Source organism: Hemicordylus capensis, chromosome 13 (genome assembly GCF_027244095.1).
Source record: "Hemicordylus capensis ecotype Gifberg chromosome 13, rHemCap1.1.pri, whole genome shotgun sequence".
NCBI lineage: Eukaryota > Metazoa > Chordata > Lepidosauria > Squamata > Cordylidae > Hemicordylus > Hemicordylus capensis.
The window spans coordinates 866,423-890,646 of NC_069669.1; the positions used below are offsets into that span (position 1 = coordinate 866,423).

The following is a 24,224-nucleotide window of genomic DNA, read 5'->3' on the forward strand; positions in this document are numbered from 1 at the left end:
GAGGCCTGGTGGGTTCAGCAAGACGAGTCTGTCTTTATGCTTAAGTCTTCTCGGGTCTCCCACGCCCCTGTTCAAGCCCTCTGCAAAGTGCTGAGAAGTGGTCAGCGCGGCCCATTTCTGACGTGAAGGAGGCAGATGGCAAAGACCGATTGCCAGGGAGAGAAGCTGCCGACCGAAGGAAGCCACAAAAACATGACAACACATTTTGTGTTCCAGCAAAGATCAATTATAAATGCTCTCTGGGTCAGTCATTAAGTAAGGGAGTTAATGCTCTAATTACCATCTCCTTCTAGGAAAGGGAGAGGCCAAGATGATACATCTGAAACGAGAAAAGGCCGCCGGAAGGGAGGGGCTCTCTCGTCCCCACAATGCAACCCTGCACGGGCACACGCAGCAGAGATCCCACCACAAGACCAGGCGGATGATGAGCAACTGGGGGCCAATTAACACCATCAGCTGACATGCTCATTATTGCTTGATAATTAACTCGTCTTCATGGACAAGCAATAATACACTCCCAGGATCCACGGTGGCAGCTTGTCTCTGGCAGCCGTTTTAAATGACTTTGTTATCTCACGATAGCTGCAGTTATTCCAGGGAGAGTCCAGAAAACTGCACTTTGAGTATCAACTGTCCAGGGGTGGCTCAACTTCATTTTTAAAAACAATATCCTAAAACAACATGACAAACGATCAAAGCAACAAAGCAACCATCAAAATGGTGTCGCTTCCACACCTGGGGGCTCGATGGCGATTCTGTGGATGAGGCAAGAGCCTCCTTGGGGGGCACGGTGCCCCCAGTGCCCCAGGGCTCCTCTTCCAAGGGGGCGATCAGCTCTGACTGCTGCTTGCGGGCTTTGGAGGGCTGTCATTGGGGTCAGGGATTCTGGCTGGGCTGGATTCTGCCTCTCCCTCTTCTGAGTTGCTCTGGGTGAGCCTCAACAGGCTCACTGTGGTGGGAATCCAGCCCCCCCCCCAGCCACTCTTCCAGGGCTGCAGAAGCTCTTCCGTGGGGGGGGGGGCAGGCAGCTAGCTGAGAGTGACTCCTGGGAAGGCCTGATAGCTGTCAATTACCCTGCCATTAGCGGCCTATCTGTCAGCCTCGATCATCCTGTGGTTGTGCTCAGCTTAATTTCCCCAACAAAGGACCATAAACACTGTGCAGCAATTAAAAGAGCCATTTGGCCCTTGCCATGCCGACCCTGTCCGGGAGGGGACTGGCCTGCAGTCTCCTCGGAGGAAAGGCACGCACTCCAGCCGAATCCCCCGCCCACCCGTGCTCTTTCGAACTGGACGTTTGCAGTCTTGCTGCCAGGGAACCTCGGCCGCACACCACATTTGCACCTCTGAATTCCTGATCTCCGGGGCAGCATCCTGTGGGCGCCAGTGGAGAGTCTCCGAGAAGGGCTCCCATGGCCCCAGCTCTGGCCCCTGGCCTCCTGCACCCGCAGCTCCTGGGATTGACCCCAGCCCTGGCAGACGGAGCACAGGGCTTGGAGAGCACCATCTGGGGATCATGACCCCAGAGCCCTCCAAGTCGGGAAGAGGGCAGAGAGTCTGGGGGAGGAGCTGGACTGGGGAGGAGCCACCACTGGGAGCCCCCCCCACACACACACTGGCTGAACTGGAAGAACCCCACTCATGCCTCTGCCAAGAGCCGAGCACACAGCCATGCCCATGGAATCCTTGGATGCCGAGGAGTCTTCAGACATGGTGGGAGGTCCGGCTGCAGCAGCATCAGAGCAGCAGGTGCCTTGAGAACTGGGCAAGGCTCCTGGAAAAGACCAAGGATCACTCTTGGGAGGGGCCGGGCCGGGTCACCCCGCCTGAGCAGCAGGCCAGGAAGCCCAGCGGTTGGCCAAGAGACTGCTGGAGCAACCGCCTGCAAACCAAGCCCCCCTTGTCCAGCTTCCACTCCGGGCACCACCGGCGTCTCCTCTGCAGCCAGAACCAGGGAGAGCTCCCAAGGCAAGAGGCCCCTGACCTCCTGTTGCCACCCAGGTCCTCCTCCAGCCCTCTCTGTCCCACCCCCACCCCTTGGCCGTGCTCTAGAGCAGGGATTCTCAACGTGTGGGTCCCCAGATGTAATTGGACTTCAACTCCCATAATTCCCAACCAAAGGCCCCTGGGGGTGGGGATTCTGGGAGTTGAAGTCCGATAACATCTGGGGACCCACATGTTGAGAAACCCTGCTCTAGAGGCCCGTACTTTGGGGGATAAACCCCACAGATCAAGCCCCATCAGCCACATAGCCTTGGGGCAGGCAGGTCCAGCACACCCTTGAAGCAGCAGCACCCCCAAATTCCTGGCCAGAGTCCGCTGGACAATGCACTCCAGAATAAGGGGGCGGGGCGGCGGCGGGATCCTCAAAGGGTCTCTCCAGCAGCCACTCACCTCTGCAATTACTAACGCCAACGTGTCCCCCCCACCCGCCCTCCGATGCCCTGGAGGTGAGTGAGGCAGATCGGAAGAAAGGTGGCCTTGCTGCATTCAGCTGCTGAGGCCGACCCACGGATGGGGCATTATTGCTGCTGCCCATCTGCCAAATGAATGGAATGCCTGCCTTTGCCAGCCATCCTTCACTTCCATTGTGCATATATGCTAATCAGGGAAGCTGCAGTGGAGGCTGCTCATTAGCATTCTGGGCATCGAAGTAATTACAGTAGCAACAGCCTGCAAAACTCTAAGCACCTCGAATGGTGCCCCCCCCACACAGGCCTCTCCAGAGCTGTGGTCCCCTCCCTCCTCCCCACATGCTGCTGCTTGCATTGGACCCATCCTTCCTGGGCACCTGCCCGCTCCACCCCTTGGGTTGCTCTAAGGGGAGAAGGCCACCAGACTGAGCCCCCCCCCCCGGTTCCAGTTTCCATTCCAGTCAAAAGATATGGGTGGGTAGCTCAGAGCTCCTACCAGGGCCCCTCCCTGCAGACCCCTCCTGCCTTGCTCACCCAGCCAACACGAAGGCACCGGCAGCTGGGGGAGAACCGGGAGCATCCTCCATGCCGTGGGTGGCGCTTTGCTGGCCACTCTCTGGGCTCTCCCCTCTCTTGTCGTGGCCGCATCTGGAACTCAACGAAGACTGTCTTGCGGTGGGATCTGCTTGCGTTGACGTGGTCGGGGCAGCCCTTGCAAAGCCAACTCCCCGGGGAGGCCGCAGGAGGAGGTGCAGCAGACGGGCTCCTTCCTCTGGGGTCACCTTCCCAGGCCGCCTTCCACAAGGGCCGTTGCACCAGCCTGGGTTCCAACAGGGCTCTCCTGGGCCAGTTCAGACACCGACTGGAGAAGAAGCCGACAGGCAGGCCCTGGCAAAGGGAGGCACGAGGCACCTTTCGAAATGGCCGCTCTCTGCTTGCCTCCAGCCCCAGCACAGCGCCCCTCTGGCGGTGGTGTCTGGTGTCCAGCCTCGGCCTTGTGCTCCCCCGATGGTGGTGAGCCCTTTTGGGACAGGGAACCCTCTTATTGCTGATGTATGTGTGAACGTATTTTTCTATGTCAAATGCTTGGAGAACTTTGGCTGAAAAGTGGTGTACAGTATACATATTTGTTGTACTGTGTGTACCTGAATCCAAGACCGTTTGGGTGACAAATTCAGTTTCCTGTTCCTTTTGTGGAAATGCAGGTACAGCATCTATGCAATCTCTGCTTTTTAAGGTGCTCATCTTAAATTCAGAGTCGTCTTCAATGTGGGTAAATTCAGCTGATGACGTTTGTCTGTGCCAGGAAAAGTTTTAGCAACTGAACAGCTGCTGTGGAATTCTGAAAGGCCAAGGATCCAGCCAGTGGTGAGCCTGTCTTCTCCGCGTAGTCCTGCTACCCCCTTGCTGCACTGTGGCCACCCTTCACTTGTTTCCCTCAAAATAGGCATTCCTGTAATGCTGCCTGGTGGAGCTGACATCCCTTGGCAAGCTTCCCCCTCCTTCTTGTCTTCTGGCTTCTTGCACTGCTTCCCCACATGATGTGTGTGGATTTTTTGGTATTTGCATACTGAAACTTGGGAAGAGATTCCCAGAGAAGGGAAAATCTTCCTAACTGGTGTCTTGTGTGCAGTATCATTTGCGGATACAATGAGAGCGGTCTTAACTGTTGAGAGAGTTCAGTGCTGCAAGCAGAGCTGTATTTGGCACTGCTGGTTCAAAGGGTTGTAGCAGGCGGTATAAACCAAGGAGTGTCTGTAGTCATTGCATTTGCAGATTGCAAGAAGGGCCACTTGTCAAAACGTGCTTCGGAGTCAACTTTGTTGTTAGGCCCCCTAATCTTCCCCTGGGCAGAAACAAGGAAGACTAGACCCACTCTCTCTCAATCTCTCTCTCACTCGCACACACACCCCAGGCTGAGGCCAAGTGAAGCCACAGATGATGTTCTCCCAGTGACGCTGCGGAGGATTCCAGCAGGGACCTTGCCAGAGCCCATCGCTGGGTGGAAGATAAACACAGCCTCTCTGCCCCTCTCCTTCTTCCAAAGGGGCCTGCTGGCAAGGAGAAGCCCCAGCAACGCATCAGCAGAGGGAAACCCCCAACACACCCACACCCACACACACACCCCTGGTGTTGCTGGAGACTGAGGGAAAACTTAAGGGGACTCTGCTCGCCGCAGGGCAGGGGAAGGCAAGCCAGGATTGTGGCCACGCGTGAGGACTGTGGCTACTGCTGCATATTCCCGGAGCAGCAAGATCCCTCTGTGAGGAGGGACGGCCTCCTTCCCTCACCTTGGGAGAGCAGCACCCACACGCTTCCCAGTTCCCATTTGCCTCTTTGAATTTCTTTCCTTTCTTTCAAGAAAGAAGTTTTTTTCCACCCGCTTTTAATCGAAGAAAGTGGGATTTTTTTTAAAAAAAAGCGAGTACTAAAAATATTTTCTCTCAAGAACAGAAGTCAAAGGCGCCTTCCACGGCTTCTGCTGCCAAAAGCAGGAAAGGGGTGAAGGGGCCGCTGGTCTCCGAAGAAGACCCTGGCCAGCTGGCCGGCCAGATCCAGTAGCAGCCAGTGCCGCCGCTTCCACATTTTCCCCATGAGAGGCTTCCTCGCAGGGAAGTGCCAGGGTGCCCAGGCTGCCGCTCCTGGCTGTGGCTCCTCCGAAGGAGCTGGCGGTGCCAAAGGAGACGCAGCTGCCTGACTGTGTCTCTCCCCCCCACCCTGCCCCACCTCATGTTAACGAGAGCCGCATTGCCTGCAGGCTGGCTATTCAACGGGTACAGCTGTACAGGCTTATACTAAAACCACTTGTGGCGGGGTGCTTCAGAATTAGGTGGCAGCACACGGGGGGTGAACCCCCAGTTATCACACTCCTGCCCCACACATTGAACTGGGCCAGTTAGAGGAGGGTCGGAAGCAGCCCAGAAGCCATTTTTCATGCCTCCTTTTTAGCCGTTATCACAGTAACACACCCGGAACAAGATAGCTTCCGTACTCCATGGACTCTTCCTGTCAGCCCTGATCATGGAAACGGCAGCAGAGTAAGCGTCTAATCCAGAACGCCCCCTCCAGCCCCAGCACAGCACCCCTCCAGCGGCCGTTGCTGGTGTCTATCTTGTGTTTCTTTTTTAGACTGTGAGCCCTTTGGGGAAAGGGGACCATCTTTATTTATTCAGGGATCTATTTATTATTTTTCTATGTCAACCGCTTTGTGAACTTTGGTTGAAGTTTGTGAAGGTTGGTTAATATTCGTCTCGCTTTTCACCAAAGAACAAAGGAGCTCCCTCCTCCCAGGAAGGCACCAGGCAAATCCAAGTCATTTGGCATTTTTAGCTCTTTTCACTTTCTTGGCCTGGGAGGCCATTTCTCCCCCCCCACCCCCCACCTCCCTCACCACGGCTTGCCTGGCCCAGCTCAGCCCTCAGGAAAGCTGTCGGAGAGAAACCGCTGTTCCACGGCATGAAAGGGAGAATTCGGAGGACTTTATATAAACACAGGAGGGGGGGAGAGAGGGAGGGCAATTATCCGAAAGGAGTTACATAACAGCTCGGCTTCCTGCAGATGTCTGTGCCAATCTGTTCTCACCAGTCAGAGGGAGAAATAAGATGCACCACTCGGAGCTGTGATTAGGAAACGAAGGGTCACAGGCAAGGCAGACCTCTTGGCATCCAGGAGCCAGGGATGGATCCTGAACTGGCCTCCGTCTGCTCCTCAGCAGACATTGCCTGACCGTTCAGGGGAAAGGGCAAAGCAAAGGCCTGCCTTGGGGGCTGCTGGTACCTGGGGCTGCCCGGATGGTGGTGATCTTTCTAGCAGGAACCACTGATTCATATGGGAGACACTGCTGGTGACCCAGAGGACACTCTGGACACGGTGTAAGAGGACAGCACTGCTGGGAGAGCATCAAAGAGCACTGGAGACATTGCTTGCCTCCCCCTCCTCTGAGACTGTACTGATTGGGAAGATAGAAATGGCCCCAAATCAACCCTCAATGCTTTAAAGTGTGCATTCAGACAACCCCCAGGTGGTACAGTCACCTCACAAGGGCCTACCATGCATCCTGTTATCATGAGGAGGAAATGCAAATGAGAAAGTGGAATGTGTTGCTTTCTGGGCATGGTCCTGGGAGGGGCAGGGAAGGGCTGCACCCCCCAGTGTCTGCCCTTGTGCAGAGAGAAAAGGGCAGGATGTGCCCCCACAAGAAGAACTGCAATGGTGCCAGAAGAATTTCATCGCAGGACCAGGAGTAGGGGGGAAGGGGAGGCCATCCACCTCCCAGCCTCCTCACCCATCCCTCCAGTGCACGCACATGCATGCACGCGTGTTCACAGGCAGCCACATGTGCACACAGCTTGCCGAACTGCCCACAGCAAGCCTTCTGTGCGGTGAAGCAAACGGCTCCTGGCAGGCCTGTGGGAGCAGGTGCAAGAGCTGCCCGCCCATTAGGCCCCCAGTGCCCTGTTTAATGGGCTGTCCTAGCCAGAGATGGCCAGAGCCAGGCAGTGAATCCGCCCCAAGCCGGACTTGCTGCGCCAGCCGCTCTTTGCAAACTGCCAGCAGGACAAGGAGAGGCCCCATCCATCAATTAGGGCCATGGGCAGGCAATAGATCACCTCGGAGAACCGCAGGGCCCTTTGTCGCTCTTTGCCAGGTCGGTGGGGAACACACACACACACACACACACACACACACACACACACACACACACACGGCCATGACACTTCATCCCATCCCTTCTGAGCACACCTGAGCCTGGCGGGTGAGTTTGGCCCTTGTAATATGGCAAAGAAAAATAAAGGCCGAGAGAGTTTCTGACTAGAGCAGGGCATGAGACACCCCTCCCCCCCCCACGGTCCCGGTCCCGGCCCGGACTCTTTTTCTACTCTGGGGCCAGTTTCTGCAAGGGAAACAGCTTCACCTATTGAAAGAGGATTGGAAGAGGGCCGGTGGGGAGGCCCTGAGGCCTGGCCCTGCTCCCCCACATGGATGGAGCGAAGGGAGTGGAGCTGGAGACAGCAGTGGGATGGCAGACCAATCCAAGGGCCAGGCCCTTCCGGGAGCAATAGCCTCACTCGGGGGCTCTCAAACTTGGGTCCCTGGAAGTAGTAGTAGCAGGACTTCAGCTGCGGACTCCTGGCCTTGCACTGAGCTTTTTCTCCCCCAGTGAGCTGTCTGTGGTCCTGTTCTGGCCCAGGGAGCTGTCTCTGGTGCTGTTTCATTGCCCTGTTCCCTGCTGGGATCCGCATGGCATTCTGACTCCAGTGACCCTTTGGGGGCCGGACGTGGGGTAGTGGGAGGGCTTACCCTGGTGGCAGTGACTGTGGCCCTTCTCTTGGCACCCACCGGCCACCATTTCTCTCCCGGAATGGAGACACTCTGCAGAGGGCGGAGCGGGGTCCCTGATCTCCCCAGAGATTCCCCCAGGGCAGATGACCCCCACAATCCTGGGGGAGACCATTCATGTCAGGAGGGCAAATGTCCCTGTCCCGCCCAGCTTCCACACGCCCAGGGCTGCCCTTGCTGATGCAGAAGGCGGCAGGCTTGGAAACAGGGGCCCCAGGAGGCAGCCAGGTGCGACATGGTGGCGTCGGCTGGCTCATCCATCCGCCCATCTGCACGGCTGTTACAAGCTGCCGCCAGTCGGTGGATAGAGAGATGCCCCAGCTGAGGCCACCATCGGGCCACCCCTCCCTGCCCAGCCACAGTGTGCCATGGAGCGGGGGGGGGGGGGGGGCGGACTGCTGCCAGGCACAGGCTGCCAGCCCAAGGCCTGGGGTGATAAAGAGCCCCACCGTTTAAAAGAGGCCTGGTGTCTCTCCAGGTCAGGAAATGTCCCCAGGGCAGAAGAACAGGAACTCTGCCTCAACGGTGCTTGCTCAATTAATTCTCCAGTTCAAGAAGGAAGACAATCTGGTAACTGCTTCTTAATCAACTAGTCTCTCTTCATTAAAGATGCAACGTGTGCAGTTGGGAATATCAATCATGTATCCATTGTGTTCTAATGCATCATGTTTCCATTCCCTTTAAAAAAACAACAAAAAACACCACCACTAATAATAACAATTTTGCACTGTGTTCTCAAAAGGAAGAGCAGGCAGCCCTTAAACTGGAACACGGGAAGCTGCCTTCTACGGAGTCAGACCCTTGGTGCATCTGGTTCCGTACTCCCTACACTGACTGGCAGAGGCACTCCAAGGTATCGGGCAGAGAAGGGTCCTTTCCAGCCCCACTTGGAGGCGCTGCCAGGGATTGAACTTGGGACCTCCTGCATGTATAGTGAAGTGAGGGATAGGGAACGGATCCCAGACGGATGCCAAGATGTCTGAAGGTGGCACTAAGCAAGCAAAATCCAGCAAGAGAAAGAGCAACAAAGGAAGGACACACACGCACCAATCTGAGGGACCTATATCAGGCTAGGGGAGCGGTGTCTCTCTTTGATATTTTGCCTTCTCTTCTTTAAGTCTGAACAATTTAACAATTTTCCTGCCGTTCAAGAGCCCTGTTCTGAGAGTGAAACTGAGTATTGCTCTTGTAGACTGTCTGAGAGCCCTCTATAAATAACAATAAAGGGGCATTTGCTGAAAGAGAGCTTGTATTTCCCCCCCCCCTGCCTTTTTGCCAAGCTGCAATCTAGGCTGTATTTTCTTCCTTTCATTTTTAAACGACCTGGGAATTCCAATTTCCTTTCAAAGGGACACATTTTCCATTTTGGATCGGCAACACTTTCCCGTGGGCCTTTGCTGGCCAAAGCTGCTGCTTTGGCTTCTGCTACTGACACCCAGAAGGTTTCAGAGCCCTTTTAAAAAAGAGATTTCAAGGCATCTATTGGGGCTCGAACACGCTGTGGGGCTGACAGCACTCCTCCCCATTTTGGGAAGCTTTGGACTTTTGCCGGGGACCACAGGGGAAGGTGTTGGGCATGTCCAGCCTTGCTGGGTCCCCAATTTCCATGCCACCCAACCTTAGCCAGGCCTCTGCTAGTCCAGAGCGGCAAGAAGACGGCTAAGAAAGCAAAGAGCCATTTCCTCTCCTTTCAGTAATAAGGACGGCCTTGGCGGTGGTGGCGGCAGCAGCAGCAAAGATGCTTGCAGGATGAGGAGTTGCCATGGCAATGCTCTGAAAAGATCGTACCAAAAAAGAACCCTCCAGCCAAGCTGCTCTTTGCTCCCGTTGGGATATCCCTCCACATGGAAAGCAAAGGCCAAGGGGATGGACGGGGAGGGAGGGAGGGGGGAACCTTCCTTCATGAATGTGGTAATTTTTGCACATGAAGTCAGTTCAAAGAGAAACGTGGTGTGTGTGTGTGTGTGTGTGTGTGTGTGTGTGTGTGTGTGTGTGTGTGTGTGTGTTCTGGGTGAATCCCACAGATCTGGCTGGGCTGGAGACGATGCTAACAATGGACAGAGAGCGAGAGAGAGAGAGGAGGAAGCTGTGTGGCAGAGCATCTGCCTGGCATGCAGGAGGTCCCAGGGCTTAATCCAAGGTGGCATCTCCAGTGAAAGGGATCTCAGGCTGGAAGCAGCAGGTGCTGGTGGCGGAGACCTCTCTGTGCCCAAGACCCCAGAGAGATGCAGCAGCTCCAGGCAGGCCTACATCTAAGCATCCGAGGCACCCACTCAGGGTCTCAGCCCTAGGTTGTGTTTTGAAAGCCCTGCAAAGTCATCCTGAAGAAGAGCGCCTCTGCCCATCTTCAGAATGCCCTCTCCTTCTTGACAAGTGACCTAAGACAACCACTTTCCAGACAGGGCTTCCTCAGCCCTCTCCAGCTACAGGAACTGTGCACTGCTGGAGCCTTTCCCATTGCTGCAAACTCCTTGTCAGGGAAAGCTGGACCTGCTGAATAGTAGCCTGCCAGACAACTATTAAAGGCACAGACAGGCAGGGCAGCTGGAGCAACCAACACTCCTGTAATGAAGGAGCAAGGTTTTGAAGTTAGAAGGTGTGGTGGGAAGCTAGCTTGAACCTGGGACTCTTCCCCTCCCCACCCCGCCTGTTCAAAACTGGTGTGTGAACAGTACAGTAGCAAGGCGCCCCCTCCTGGACATTCCTACCAGGAGCACCAAAGGCGAGATGTCCTTCTTCTGATGGGAGCCGGTGCACCTGTGTTGGTTTTGAACAGCGTGGAAATCATCGAAAATTCGTTTTCAAGAGTAGGGAGCAGCATTTCGCAGCATTCTCCAGGGTCTCGGCTGCCCCCCTCACCCCAGGTGGATGTAGCTGCCCTAAAGTCCTGCTGTGGGGGCAGCGACTGGACAGGGAAGTAGAGATCTTGGTGGACGGTTGTCAGAGAGATTTTCGTTTCATACTGAAGAGCTTAGGAGGGACCCATTTAGGCTCTGCGCCCCATCCCAGAGTCTGCCCAGGGGCCCCTCATTTTAGGAGGAGGCGGGTTCTCTTGTCCCCAATCACGAACCTGAAGAAAGAAACATAGAGAATGGCAAATCCTGTTCCCCGCCCCTCATCCCTCCCCCCAATTAAGAGTTAACCAGTTTTATGGCAATATTGGCTCAAAGCTGATAACTATCTTCGTAGCCCAATCTGGGTGCAAGGGATGAGAATTGTATCGGCAGCATAAAGCAGGATGGACAATCTCCTTTCCCAGAGTTTTACCAAGAAAATCTCCCCTGAATTCCAGAACACTCTGGTTTACAAAGAGAAGGGGAGCAGAAACACCGCCTGACTAGCACCGCAGTTCCCAGGAATGCTGTCAGGGTAAGCCCAGTGAGAATCTGCATGAAGGCCAAGGTGGGTCCACCTGGCTAAGGCCCATGCTTCCAGCCAGCTGCCTCCAGAAAGCCCACAGGCAGGAAAAGTCAACAGCTCTCCTCCACTGTTTCTCTGTCAGCAACCAGAACTCAGAGGTAGACTGCTTCTAGACATGGGGGCTTCATCAGCCTCTCATGGTTGAGAGCTGCAGTAGCCCTTGGGAAGACTCCAAGCCCCAAGAGCCACCGCGGCTTCCCTGCAGAAGCATTGTGGAGCCACTCATCAGGGTGATGGAGGCGAGGGAGGAACCCCTTCATGCCTTGGCAGCTGCTGCTTGTACCACCAGCACTAGCCAAACAAATAGGGGGGGGCGTTATTTAGGGGGCTGGTGGGGGGCAGTCATTCTCCAGTCCTTGGACTGGCTCTGAAAAGGATCTGATTTCTGCCACTTTGAGGAGGATGGGGTCCTTTCCAAGTGGATTCTCGGTGAGTAGTGGGGAGTTTGCCCATCTCTGCTCTGAAGAGCTGTTTCGGTTTTGGTTTCCTTCAGCTCCTCCTCCTGTGCCACTGACCCAAATGGCCCACCCTCATAACTGGTTCTGTGGCAGGGAGAATTTCTAGTCCCTGTCTTGGACCCAACCCCCGCCTATCCCATTTGGCCAGTGGGGGGCTATCAAGGACAGGCAGGAAATGCAGGAGGCAAGGAGTGTGCGGGTGTGGTGTGGGATATCTCCCTAGGCAGCCCAGTGCAGTCCCTGGTCAGACCTCCTGGCGGACGTGTCCTTCAGCCTCCTCAAGACCCGAGTTCCCGTCTCCAGCCAGCGAGGTCTCTCCCCCCCACCCCGCTTTGGGACCGTGACCCTGTCGACCTACCTTATCAATGCCCCGACGAGAAGTCCGGCCACGATGGGGCCTACCCAGTACACCCAATGGTAATCCCAGTAGTTTGCAACCAGTGCCGGACCAAACGCTCTGGCCGGGTTCATGCAGGCTCCTGAGACAGCGCCCCTGAATGGTGGGGAAAGGAAGAGCCAGTGTCACAGGCCAGCAATAAGCTCTTCAGCCGCGGTCTGCAGGTTGTCAGCACTGGCCAAAGAAAGCACTTTGGGGGGTGCCCCTTGCCGGGTCTAAAGAGAACCCTCCTCCTGCTCCTTCTCAGGTGTAGCTTCAGGGGAATTCATGCAGATTTCTTTTAAACTTTCTACAACAGGGCGGGGCCAACCCAAGGCTCTCCAGCTGTTGCTGGACTACAACTCCCATCATCCCCTGCTCCTGTGTGGTGGGGTGATGGGAGCTCTATAGTCCAGCCACAGAGGGAGACCCTCCGGTCGACCACTTCTGTTCTGCAGGTTGGACCCAAGAAAGCACACAAGCTCCTGACGGACGGACAGACTGACTGGCATCCCAACTCTACTCCCAGACGATGGTCTATGAGGGGTCCTGTGAGGACGGGAGGCCAGGCAGACGCCTGCGCTTCCTACCGTAGAGTCACGAGGCTGTGCTGCTGGCCTGTTGAGCTGAGCTTGCGGGATGCTGCGATTGGTCACAGCTTGCACAGAAAACGGAGGCCAGGAGAAGCGGCAGCCAGAACCTGGGCTGGAAGGACCCTAATTCTGATGCGGCCCAAGGAGCAGCTCATCCTCCCAAGCCAGGGCTGGGGGGGGGGGCTTTGTGGCTCCACAAGGGAGGCCCCTTTCCTGGGAGCAGAATCCTTGAGGAGCACAAACGGAACCCGGCGGCACAGTTCCCTCCTTCAGCGGCACGGAATTTGCCAGACTGGCGGCCAACTCACCCTGCGAGGATGTCCGCGGTCACGGTGAAGCCGATGCAGAAGGGGGCCAGGGGGCTCTTGGTCTTCTCGTTGATGGCTCCCATGCAGACGGTCATGACCAGGAACATGGTCATGACAATCTCGCCAATGACAGCCGCTGCCACTTGGTCATCCGACGTGATGGTGGTGAAGGCGGCCCCAGAGGCGTTGCTGTACCTGTCGCCGGTGCTTACGGCCTAGAAGGGGGAAGGCTCACATTTCACTTCATCATCCCCAAGGAAGAACCACTTCTCCTCCTCCCACGGGCAGACTGGCTGATCAGATGCAGATGGTCTGCTCGGACTGCCACGTCCTAATGGGTTAATCTTTGCCAGGCGCTTGGGGGACGTGATCCGATGAGCTCGTTGACTGGTGGTGTGGCCCCAAGCACCTGGCAAGGATTAACCCATTAGGACGTGATTAACCAGCGGTAACTATAAGGGGATTATTCACCTTCTGGCTTACAGAAATCAGCCTCCCGTATCCGGTTCGCCTTCTGCAGACTAGAGCAAGCCAAGTGCCATTGGCCTGTCACGGGACTGGGTGGACGCAGGAGGCTGGGACCGAACGGGGAAGACGATTTGGGCTGCCCAGTTGTGACTAAGAGGGGCATTTCTCTGCGCATCATGGATGGCAGCCCTGTGCTTTGGGTGGCTCTGGTTCTCCCAGAGGATTGCTGCTGTCCATCACCTGCTGCTGCTTCGGAGGAGGAGAGATTCCCCAGCAGCAAAACACCTGCTTTGCCTACAGACAGCCCTGGGTTCAATCCCAGGCAGCAGCGCCAGGTAAAAGGAGCAGGAAAGACCGCTCTCTGCCTGAGAAGCCGGGCAGTCCGAGCAGACCATCCCAGTGGACCAGTCGTCCAATGCCAGCTTCACAGATTGCTGTGGAGAGGACACTAATCTAGCCGGAGCAATGAGCGGGGGGTGGGGGGGAGGCACCCAAGGAGGCCCCGCTGCCTCTGCTTCCTGGAGCTCTGCGCTGCCTGCAGGCTGGCCATTTGTCAGATAGAGCTGTGTGGTCAACCAGCCAACTGGCAGCGTGCGTGGGGCAGAGCAGGGTGGGAGAGAGAGGAGCCAACGGAGCTCTGGCAAGCAGAGGCAGCTGGGCTTCCTGTAGCGCACACGGACACACACACCCCCAGCTTGCTAAAATGAGCCACTCCGGCATCCCAGGAAGAAACGCCTCCCCTCCACCACCACCCCCTCCCAGTCACCCACCGTACCTTGGCCAGACCAGCTCCGACCAGCCCACCACAGAGCTGGGCGGCCCAGTAGGGAAGGACCATCGCCATGTTCAGCCCGCCGACCAGCCAGGCTCCCAGCGTCACAGCCGGGTTGAAGTGGCCACCGCTGCGAGGAAGAAGCGAGAGGGGACATCAGGAGAGGGGCGGAGGGGGGAGCCCAGCAAGCAGGGAGGGCCGGCACAGAGATTCCGCCACCGCTCTGCAGCCCAGCTGCAAAAATAAGAAACACAAAGGGCACCCTCCCCTGTTTTCTAACTCAGATCATACTGCGAAAACAGGACCCTTTCCAAACACGCAGGCCTGTGGCTGGACAGACACAAATCGGATCTTGAGACCCCCAAATGCTGCGATGTCTGTGGGTGAGCAGTTGAACCTCCCTGGACGGAAGGACTCCGACCTCAGGATGGCTGTGCTGAAGGTGGAGAGCAGCTCCCTGGGACATTCTGGAATCGCTGGCCAAGAACTCCGAGTAAAAATGTGATTGTCTCCGTCACTCTTTGAATGGAGAAGCTGGGTTTTGTGCACATTTTAGAGACACGTGGCCGGTAATCTTTGCGACCGGGTGTGTCTGAAACCATCTAGGGCGGCCAGAAGGGGCTCTCCCTGCTGGGGTGTTCTGGGCAGCAGCGGCTCATCTGAAGGAGGCACCAAGGGAGGCCGAGCCGCCTCTCCTTCCCGGCAGCTCCTGTCGTTGCTCCTCTCTCTCCCATCCTGCCCTGTCCCAGCATTCTCCCTGCAGGCTGGCCATTCGTCAGGTAGAGCTGCACAGTTAACCCACTCCATTGTGGCTGGGGATTATGGGAGCTGAAGAACCTGCCTGGGGGGACTTCCGGGAGCACTTACCAGGTGCAACATACAGAACAGTATTAGAACCAAAATGAAAAAAGAAAGTAGCACCTTTGAGACAAACTGATCTTTGAATACAAAAGCTTTTCTGGGTTATAACCCACTTCTTGGGCCCTTTCCGGGAGCGCTGCCACCGCCGCCGCTGCTTCCCTGGGCGTGCAGGGCAGCTGGCCAGGCGCCCCCGCCTCCCCCCCCGCCTCATCACCTGATATTGCCCAGGACAGCAATGGTGAGCCCCAGGGCCAGCCCGTGGGCCAGTGCTGGCTGGAGCCGGCCGGTGCCCTCCACGTTCTCGATGACCGAAGCGCAGCCGATGAAGATGAAGAAGGCGGAGCCCACCAGCTCCCCGAGGCAGGGCTGGATGTACTGCTCAAACCAGTGCGGCTGGGGGGGGCTGCACTTGACCTCCAGCTCCGACTCCTTGGCAGACCTCTGGCCCAACCCGATGTCCGACATGCCTGGGCAGACCTGGAAGGCAAGAAGCAGGAGGAGGACTTGGTGTCCGGCCAGCTCCAGCAACGGCGGCTGCCAGGGAAGATGAACTGCCGCTTACCCCGCCGTGGGACAATGGAGCCTGCAATCGGGAGACCCACCTTCCAGCCTCAGGGCAGGGACTTGGCACTGCTCCCTGCCCATTGTCCTCTTGCCCTCCTCCAAGGAGACCTGGCCTCCTGCGAGGGACAGCCGAGCCACAATGCCGCCCCAGCCGCCAACATTTCTCGGGCTGCCACAGAGGCACCCTTGTCATCCCCCCCCACCCCCCCCATGCTCAGCCAACAGTCCCGGCCCAAACTGCCTCCCCCTTGCCAGGGACTGGCGAGGCCTCTTGCTGTGCTCTTGGCTCCTCCACTGGGCACCTGCGCGTCGTCCAGCAGCTCAGAAGCCCGGAGGGTTCAAGACAGAACAGGACGGGGCGGCTGTCCCACAAAAGGGGTTCCCAGGCTCCAGTCCCCAGATGCAGTCGGAGTTCAGCTCCATTCGCCAAAGGCCACTGCGGGTGGGGAGGGCGGCAGTCCAAGTCCACCAGCCTCAGGGAGCCCGGGCTGAGAAGCCCCCTGTCCTCCCGTCAGTCTGAAATGAATTTCCCAGGGGCTGGAAAGAGACCTCCGCAGCAGCCACAGGGGAGGGAATGAGCACCGGGGGGTTCCCCTGTGCTTTTCGTGTTCACGAGCCTCCATTTATTATTTCGTTGTTATTTATTTATTCAATTTCTAAACCGCCCTTCCAAAAATGGCTGAGGGCGGTTTACACAGAGAAATAACAAATAAATAAGATGGATCCACATATCCACTAGAGCAGGGCTGCTCAACTTCGGGGCCCCCAGCTGTTTTTGGACTCCCACAATTCCTGGCTATTGGCCACTGTGGCTGGGGATTGTGGGAGCTGGAGTCCAAAAACAGCTGGGGAGGGGGGGGCCTGCACCAGAGCAAGGGTTCTCAAACTTGGGTCACCAGACGTTGTTGGACTTCACCTCCCATCAGCCCCAGCCACATTGGCCCAGTATCATTTTGGCAGGGGGTTATGGGCGTTGCAGTCCTACTACAACATCTGGGGACCAAGTCTGAGAACAGAGGAAGCTGCCATCTACTGAGTCAGGCCCTTGGTCCATCTAGCTCAGTATTGTCTATACAGACTGGCAGCGGCTTTTCCAAGGTTTCAGGCAGGAGTCTCTCTCAGCCCTATCTTGGAGAAGCTGCCAGGGAGGGAACGTGGAACCTTCTGCTCTTCCCAGAGCGGCTCCATTCAGAGGCAACCAGGGCAGACCCTGCTTAGCTAAGGGGACAAGTCATGCTTGCTCCCACCAGACCAGCTCTCCTCTCCCTGCTCTAGGGGGTAGACAACCTGAGGCTCTCCAGCCGCTTTTGGACTACAATGCCCATCACCCCCAGCTGCAATTTACGGCCGTCCAGCAGCCCCTGGAGAACCTCCGGCTGCCCCCCCTGCCCCCCAATCCCACCCAGTTCAATGGGTGGTGTGTGTGTTTTAACGGAGGGACCCAGTTGCCTCCCTGCAGTGCCAGCCCTTTCCTTCCTGGTTCTGGAACTGATCTCTGTCCTCCTTAGAACACACCTGATAACAATGAGGACAGCTCTCCTTTTGATCCAACAATTAGTTTGCTCTCTGCTGCCAATGTTCGCGGCTGGATTTCTGCCAGGGCTGTTCCCTGGAGCGCGCAGAACAGCCCACACTCCCTGCTGAAGTCCGCCGTCCAGGCAGCCCTTGCAATCCTGCTTACTACATGTCCAGCCTGGCCTTCCTCCAAGGAGCTCAGGGCAGCACCTGTGGCTCCCTTGGTGCCTATCCTGTGCTCACGACAGCCCTGTGAGGTAGGTTAAGGCTGACCAGCCCAAGGTCACACTTCTTAGCTGAGCAGGGTCTTGAGCCTCAGCCTCCTCACTCGCAGGAAGACCGGATGCTGCTGCTGCTGCTGCTGCTGCTGCCGCCGCCGCCCTTTACGGGGTCCGACCCTTGGCCCATCTAACTCAGCATTGTCTCCACTGACTGGCAGCAGCTTGCCAGGGTTTCAGGGAGGAGTCTTTCCTCTCCCATCCTGGAGACGCTGATGGGATTCCCCAGCCCATCCAGGGATCCTGACACATGCAAAGCAGATGCTGAGCTCTGGACCCATCCCCAAAGAGAAGAAGGGCCACCATCTATACACCCAGGGTCAAAAGCCATCTTGGGATTTTCTTAATGAAAGGCGGAGCATAAATTTAACAATAAATAAATAAAATAAATATAAATAAAGAGTGATTTCCAAATTCTGTGCTCTACACATACATAGGAAGCTGCCTTCCACTGAGTCAGACCCTTGGTCCACCTAGCTCCATACTGTCCGCTCTGACTGGCAGCAGATCTCCAGAGCGTCAGGCAGAGAACGGCCTTTCCCAGCCTGACTCAGAGATGCTGCCAGCCAGAGACTGAATCCTGCTGCAGGCCAAACAGGGGCTCTGCCACTGAGCTATGGGCCCAACCCCCAGTATGCCATGGGAGCGGTTCTAAGGGATTGGAGGCAACCAGCACAACAAGCCAGAGGAGTGAGATCCTCGGATCGGCCCCACCGGGATGCGACACGGCCCTGGCGGAGCGCCGAGAAGACGGTCGGACTTGACTTTCTCAAGGAAGTAAAAGTCGTAACTAGGTTACAACTGTAAACTCGAAGTGCCTTGCTGCACTCTGTGCAAGAGCCAAGAAGCCATGCAGCCAACCACACTGACCTGGCAAGAAGAATCTCACCACATGTCCGTCTGGTGCAGATGTGGGGGGTAATGCATGGGCTGCAGCATGCCCATAAAACAGCCGTCTGAAGCAATGGCTCTTCGCTGGGCTTCACTTTCACCCAGGGGGTCTCAAACTTGGGTCCCCAGATGTTGGTGGACTTCAGCTCCCATAATCCTGTGGCCATTGTGGCTGGGGATAATGGGAGTTGAAGTCCAACAACATCTGGAGACACAGGTTTGGACCAACATGCTGAAAGTTATTTTTAAATCACCCAGTGTTTTATTTCCACAGTTTAGGCTGGCAAAAGTCACTGGAGTTATCCAGGTTACTCAGAAGTAACTCTCCCTGGTTCTTCCAAACAACTGTTCACTGGATTGCAGTCTTAATCTTCTGAAAGCATCCTCTGGACCAACGTCACTCTTATATCTGATGCTTGATTGCTCCGTTGGTAACTTAAAAGCAAGACCAACAGCCACTTAACTTCACATTTTTAAGTCTGCCTTGCAGTTACTGTGTTGACACAGTGGACACAAAGATGCCTGCAATATATTTAAAGCGATACAATTCACTTAATGAGGGCTTTTGGGAATTAAAGCAGGCAGGCGAGTCTTTGGATTACACAGAAATCTTCATGAGGCAGAGTGTCAAGGAGAGCTGATAGTCAACTTAAATCTGGAACAAAACATTCTCAGACTCAGTCTCCTAACCAGGATTTGCTTCCTTTTTTTAAAAAACAAAACAATCTTATATGGTACTGAGCTGATCTTGTCCCCACAAGCAAACCCAGCAACAGATATGGTGGTGGGCTGAAGGGTTGTTTAAAAAAACAAGTTATTGGATTTGGCACATGAAGACTTCATTTTGGCTAGCAACACTTTTCTGCACTTGACAGGTGGAGCACAAGCCTATGAAAGAGTTCACTGAAAGTAAGTCCTGCTCTGTCCAGTGGCATTGACTCCCAAGCAAGCAAGAATGCATAGGGTTGCAGGCTGCTTAGAGTGCAATCCTGTGCATGATTACTTCGAAGTAAGCCCTGCTGAGTTCCTAGGACTTACTCCTTTGTAAATACGTATAGGATCATTCAATATTTTAAAGCGTTCTTCACAATAATTATAAGAATTAAACTCAGAACTGACATGTGAACGGGAGAAAAAAATAGCTCCTTGTAAAAAATGTTATTCCAGTCCTATACCACTTTCCATTCTGCCTGAGGAAGAGCCATGTGTCACTCAAAAGCTTGCATATAATTTCCTTACAACACAGCAGTGGAGAAGACAATCCACAAAGACAAACCCCGAGGGAGCCCTGCCTGCCTGAATCTCTGCTCATCTTTGGCTGGGCATTAAGAACTAATTGATTCCAGATCAGATGCAAGAGCGGGGCTTAATGATGGCTTTGGTTTGCATCATCCCCCCTTTTTTGTCTCTCTCTGTTGTGATTAAAGAATGCTTTTCAGCTGCTGGTTTGAGGTTATTGTCATTGCTGATTTGCATTTGGTCTCTTTTAATGAGCAGGTCTGGGCTCTGCTTTCTTGACTGCTTTGAGGACTTTGAAATAGAAAAACTGGATGCCAATGCTTGGAAAATCAATCAGCTCAACCAATCTGTCCCTGGGCCTGCTGGGGCCCTCTGGCTCTCCTTTTCCCAGGCTGAGAGACACCCCTTCCTTCCAGCTTTGCTCTGCAAAGGAGCCTTAATCTGAACCCTTTAAAAAAAGGAAGGGGGGGGAAGGACCACCACCCTCGCAGTCTCCAACATTAATTGCCACACAGCCTGGCCAAGCAGAGGAGCCCCCAGGCGGAGGAATAATCAGCCCCCAGCCCTGCTCTCTGGTCTCCCAGCTGCAGGTACTCACTGTCTGGCTGTTTGTTCTGGGAAGAGCAGGAGACGAGGGACACCTGTTAGCTGCCACCAGGTTCTCTTGCAGAATGGCCCTCTTGGGCTGTGTCAAAAGGGTTGCCTTATCTCAGGGAAGTCTTGGCACGCTCCCTTTTGGACCTGTGGCATACGAGATGCATTAAAAAAAAAAAAAGGAGGAGGAGGAGGAGGAGGAGAAGAGGGGGGAGTGGATTTATGCAATTCAAAAAAATGCTGTTAAAGCGGGGTGGGGGGGGTGCTGTGTGTGTGCTCCAGCTGGCCTGGCTGAGGAATGAAAGCTATTTATCAGAGAGGTGCGAAGGTTCAAGGATTTATTCCGCGGAGCTGAGCCAAGTCTAACTGCCCGCCTGACAAAATGTGCAGAGTGCAAGTCTTGTCAATAGCAGAACACCACCTTTCTGCCACCGGCCTCCTCCTCCTCCTCCTCCTCGCAGAGAGAGCCAATTGTAGGTCCAAGGGTGGGGGGGCATTCTCGGCATGGCAAGAGTGCTTCTTCGGCGTGTCTGCAGGATGTCATCCCTGGTGCTTTGCACCAGCTCAGAATGCACCGCCCAGCCTGGACTCAGTCCCGGACGCATCCCCAAGGCCCTAGAGCAAGGGGTACCCTGGAGTTGAGGGGCCCTGGCCCCAGGCTCACTTCTAAAAAAACTTTTATACCGCCCTTCCAAAAGGCTCAAGGCCGTTTACATTAAAACTCAGGGCGGTTTACATTAAAAGGGAGCGCCTGTACAAGTCATTCACACAAAACCGTGTGTGCACGAACATCATGTCTGAACAGGGCTTGGGGTCATGGCTTTCCTTTGTGCACGATAGCCAAGAAGCAAGCCCAAACGGAAACAAAGGGCAGGCCACGCAAAAGGATACCCTCGCAGCAGGCAGCTGCGGCTTTTACACCATGGAGTAGGGAGCAGGGCCGCGTTTATTCAGCATGCTGACTTCCAGCTCTCTGTGCCTGGCAAATCTTCTTTGAGAATGCTGTGTGCATATCGCAGAGGGCATCCTTTGGAAGAACAGGCCGTCAGGCTATAGGGGACACAACTAGATCCCAGATCCAAAGGGAAATTGCTCCTTGGGAACAGGGCAAGCCCAGTGCTCACTAACTCCTGCACATGGTCACTCCTGGGAGCACTGAAAAAAATGGGACAGGTTTGTTTCTTTTTAAAAATTATATATTTTTAGTTTTTCTTATTTTTTTTAAAAAGACACACACCACAAACAAATAGCAACGGGAACAACAGCTACTAGTCGGAGGGCTATAGGCCACCTCCAGCCTCAGAGGTAGGATGCCTCTGAGTACCAGTTGCAGGGGAGCAACAGCAGGAGGGAGGGCAGGCCCCTTTCAGCTCCTGCCTGTAGGCTTCCAGCAGCATCTGGTGGGCCACTGTGTGAAGCAGGATGCAGGACTAGATGGGCCTCCTTGGGCCTGATCCAGCAGGGCTGTTCTTAAGTTCTTAAATCAAATGGAAACTCTCTTCAGGATGAAGTGAGGGGAAATTCCCCATGAAAACGAAGTGCTTTCTATTTCTACTGAGTCCGACTACTGGTGAATAGAATACCTTGTCACAGGCCTGCAGCATTTTCCACTCAGCAGAGGGAACCTCAGTCGGGGAGGAGCGCTGGTCTTGTGGCACAGTAAAGCGTGCTGTCAAGTTGATATCGACTCCTGACGCCCACAGAGCCCTGTGGTTGTCTTGGGTAGAATCCAGGAGGGGTTGACCATTGCAGTAGATGGGGCCTTTCAGCATCTTCCTAGCAAGCTTGAATTGTCCCCTTTGCTAGGTTCCTCCCTGGTTTGCATTTGAATAGGAGACTACATGTGTGAGTACTGTGAGATCTTCCCCTTAGGGGAGGGGGCTGCTCTGGGAAGAACAGAAGGCTCCCAGTTCCCTCCCTGGCAGCATCTCCAGGTTGGGCTGGGGGAGACCCCTCCTGGAACCGTGATGAGCCGCTGCCAGTCAGTGTAGACAGTCCTGAGCTAGATGGACCAAGGGCCTGACTCAGGAGAAGGCAACTTCCTCCTTCCGAGTGGCCTAGTCTGCGTTGTGCAACTGATGGCCACCTGTGCTGAGCGGAGCAAGTGGAAAATTTCCTTCCCATCCCAGGAGCCTTGTGAAAACATCATAAAAACATCTGTGGGATTCTTTACCTTCAGCCAAGAGAGCAAAACAGCACCTATAAAGGAGGCCTCTTAATTCCCCGCCCCAGAAATAAAAACGAGAGGAAGTGTTGCTCAAGTGAGACTGTCAGCCGAGATGTTCGGGACACACGGTCCTGTCCCAGAGGGCTGCTGCTGTGCAGCATGATGCACTCCAACCACCCTGCCCACGGCCTGCCCAGCCCACGCCTCCCCCGTGCCGCGCCACGGGACGCCTTGTGCTCCTCTCCCTGCCAGCCCCGCTGACCTCTCTGTGCCATTCTGCAGGCAGCACACCCACCTCTGGGGAAGGGGGTGGGAGGGAGGGAGGGAGAGGGAGAGCCACCTGAGCTGCTGCCCAGAAGCAGAGGCAGCCGTACCTCCTGGGGTGCCCCCTTCCCGGCTCACGCAGACCAGCCGCTGCCACTCAGTTTTTGAAAATACAAAGGCCAGAACTGTACACAGTCTTTCAGATGTGGCTACTGGTAGCCACGAGCTGCCAAGGGCTACCTGCCATCAAGCAGGCTACAAAAAAGCTCTTTGCAAAGTCAGAGCAAATCGAAGGTGGGAGGGGACAGCGTCTGCCAGGATCTTGTTCCCGGCCTGTCCGTATGGCCGGCCGGAACCAGCGCAAGAAAAGGCTGGAGAGGGAAGCGGGGGGGGGGTCCCCTCCATCGGAATGAAGCCTGAGAAGGAGCCATCTGGGGCACCCAGCCCAGCCGCCCCCTGACAGCCACCAGGGCCACCATCAAAGGCTCTCGCCACACAACCCAGATAAGGTCCCTTTGTGCCAGGCAGAGCTGTGGCCCTGGCTGGCTTCCATGCGCATCTCAGCAGCGATGTGCAGACGGCAGGAGCTGGAGCGTTTCCCCGGCCTGGAGATTCGCCCGGAGAAGATTCAGCCGCTGATTCCTGCGCCTCTGGTAAAGGGGATGGGGACGGCCGCCTGTGAAGACGCTGTGCCGGCTATTGTGCCAGGCAGGCTGCAAAGCCCTTCTGCCCATCAGCCCTCCTGGCCTGCAGTGCCTTCAGTCAAGGCAAGGAAGCATGCATGGGCGGCCCCTGCCAGCCGGGGGCTGCTTCCTGTAGCCACTGAGGGTCACCTCCCCCTTCCCCTTCATGGCTCCTCGCCCCAGCAGACTCCTGACAGGCTGCCCTCCCGATTCATTTGCCGCCCCAGGCAGCAGCCTGGTGCTCCTGCAGCCGGACACCCGTCCTCCTGGGTGTCTTCACGGTCTGCCTTTCATGCCTCCTCCCCGCCTGGCAGTGCCCATTTGTCTGGGGATCTGGGCAGCAGTCTGCCCACCCCACCCCCCGAGCCTTTTACCAGTTCAGGTTCCCAAATTCCGGTCCCTGAAGGAATTCCGGTCTCTCCTCGGAAGCCGCCGCTGGTAAGAGCCAAGGCAGTGGGTGCCTCTCCGAGTCTCCGGTCCCGAATGCGACCCACCAGAACAACAAGCCAAGGGAAGAGCAGCAGGCCATCAAGGCAACATCTGCCCACAGGGATGGCTTAATGAGGCCTTGGCGTTCCGCCGGCTGGCCCCTCAGGAACAGGGCTCCAGCTGCTCCCTGGCACGATTTGGGAGGTGCCTCCAGTGAGGGCGACGGGGCCTTCGCTGCATTCTTGGGAAGGAGAGCTTCTCGCTCAGCAGAACTGGGGACCTCTGCAGCCACCCTCAGCATGCGATGCTTTCCCTCCTCTGGGGTCTCCAGACTCATCTGACTGGAGCCTGGCTAGCCCATCAGATGCAGGTGGCTCTTGGGAGTTTCCACCAGGGGTGCCCAGAGTGTCTTTCAGGCCCCAGCATGCCACTTCCGGACCTGTTGATCCTTTGGAAGAAATCAATATGAAGAGCCATCTTACAAACTGAACACTCAAGGAGCTCTTTGGATTCACACACACGCAGAGTCCCAGACCCCTCCAAGCCCCATTCAGAAGTGACCCACAAGAACCCGGAGAGGGGGCTTTGATG

The 24,224-nt window shown here is 55.8% G+C and overlaps 1 protein-coding gene across 2 annotated transcripts; it reads right to left on the reverse strand.

The window, feature by feature from the left end:
- Positions 1–8,328: 8,328 nt before the first annotated feature.
- Positions 8,329–23,702, reverse strand: AQP8 (aquaporin 8). Of its 2 annotated transcripts, none has more exons than XM_053275704.1 (6): positions 23,579–23,702; positions 15,224–15,486; positions 14,152–14,278; positions 12,909–13,123; positions 11,990–12,124; positions 8,329–10,823 (listed from the first exon to the last, which is right to left on the reverse strand). In XM_053275704.1, exons 2-6 carry the CDS (start codon positions 15,472–15,474, stop codon positions 10,781–10,783), a joined length of 771 nt encoding a protein of 256 aa, XP_053131679.1. In that variant the 5' UTR covers positions 15,475–15,486; positions 23,579–23,702; the 3' UTR covers positions 8,329–10,780. The 2 variants fall into 2 exon arrangements, with proteins under 2 accessions (XP_053131679.1, XP_053131678.1); XM_053275703.1 differs by lacking the exon at positions 23,579–23,702 and adding an exon at positions 20,095–20,232.
- Positions 23,703–24,224: the final 522 nt, after the last annotated feature.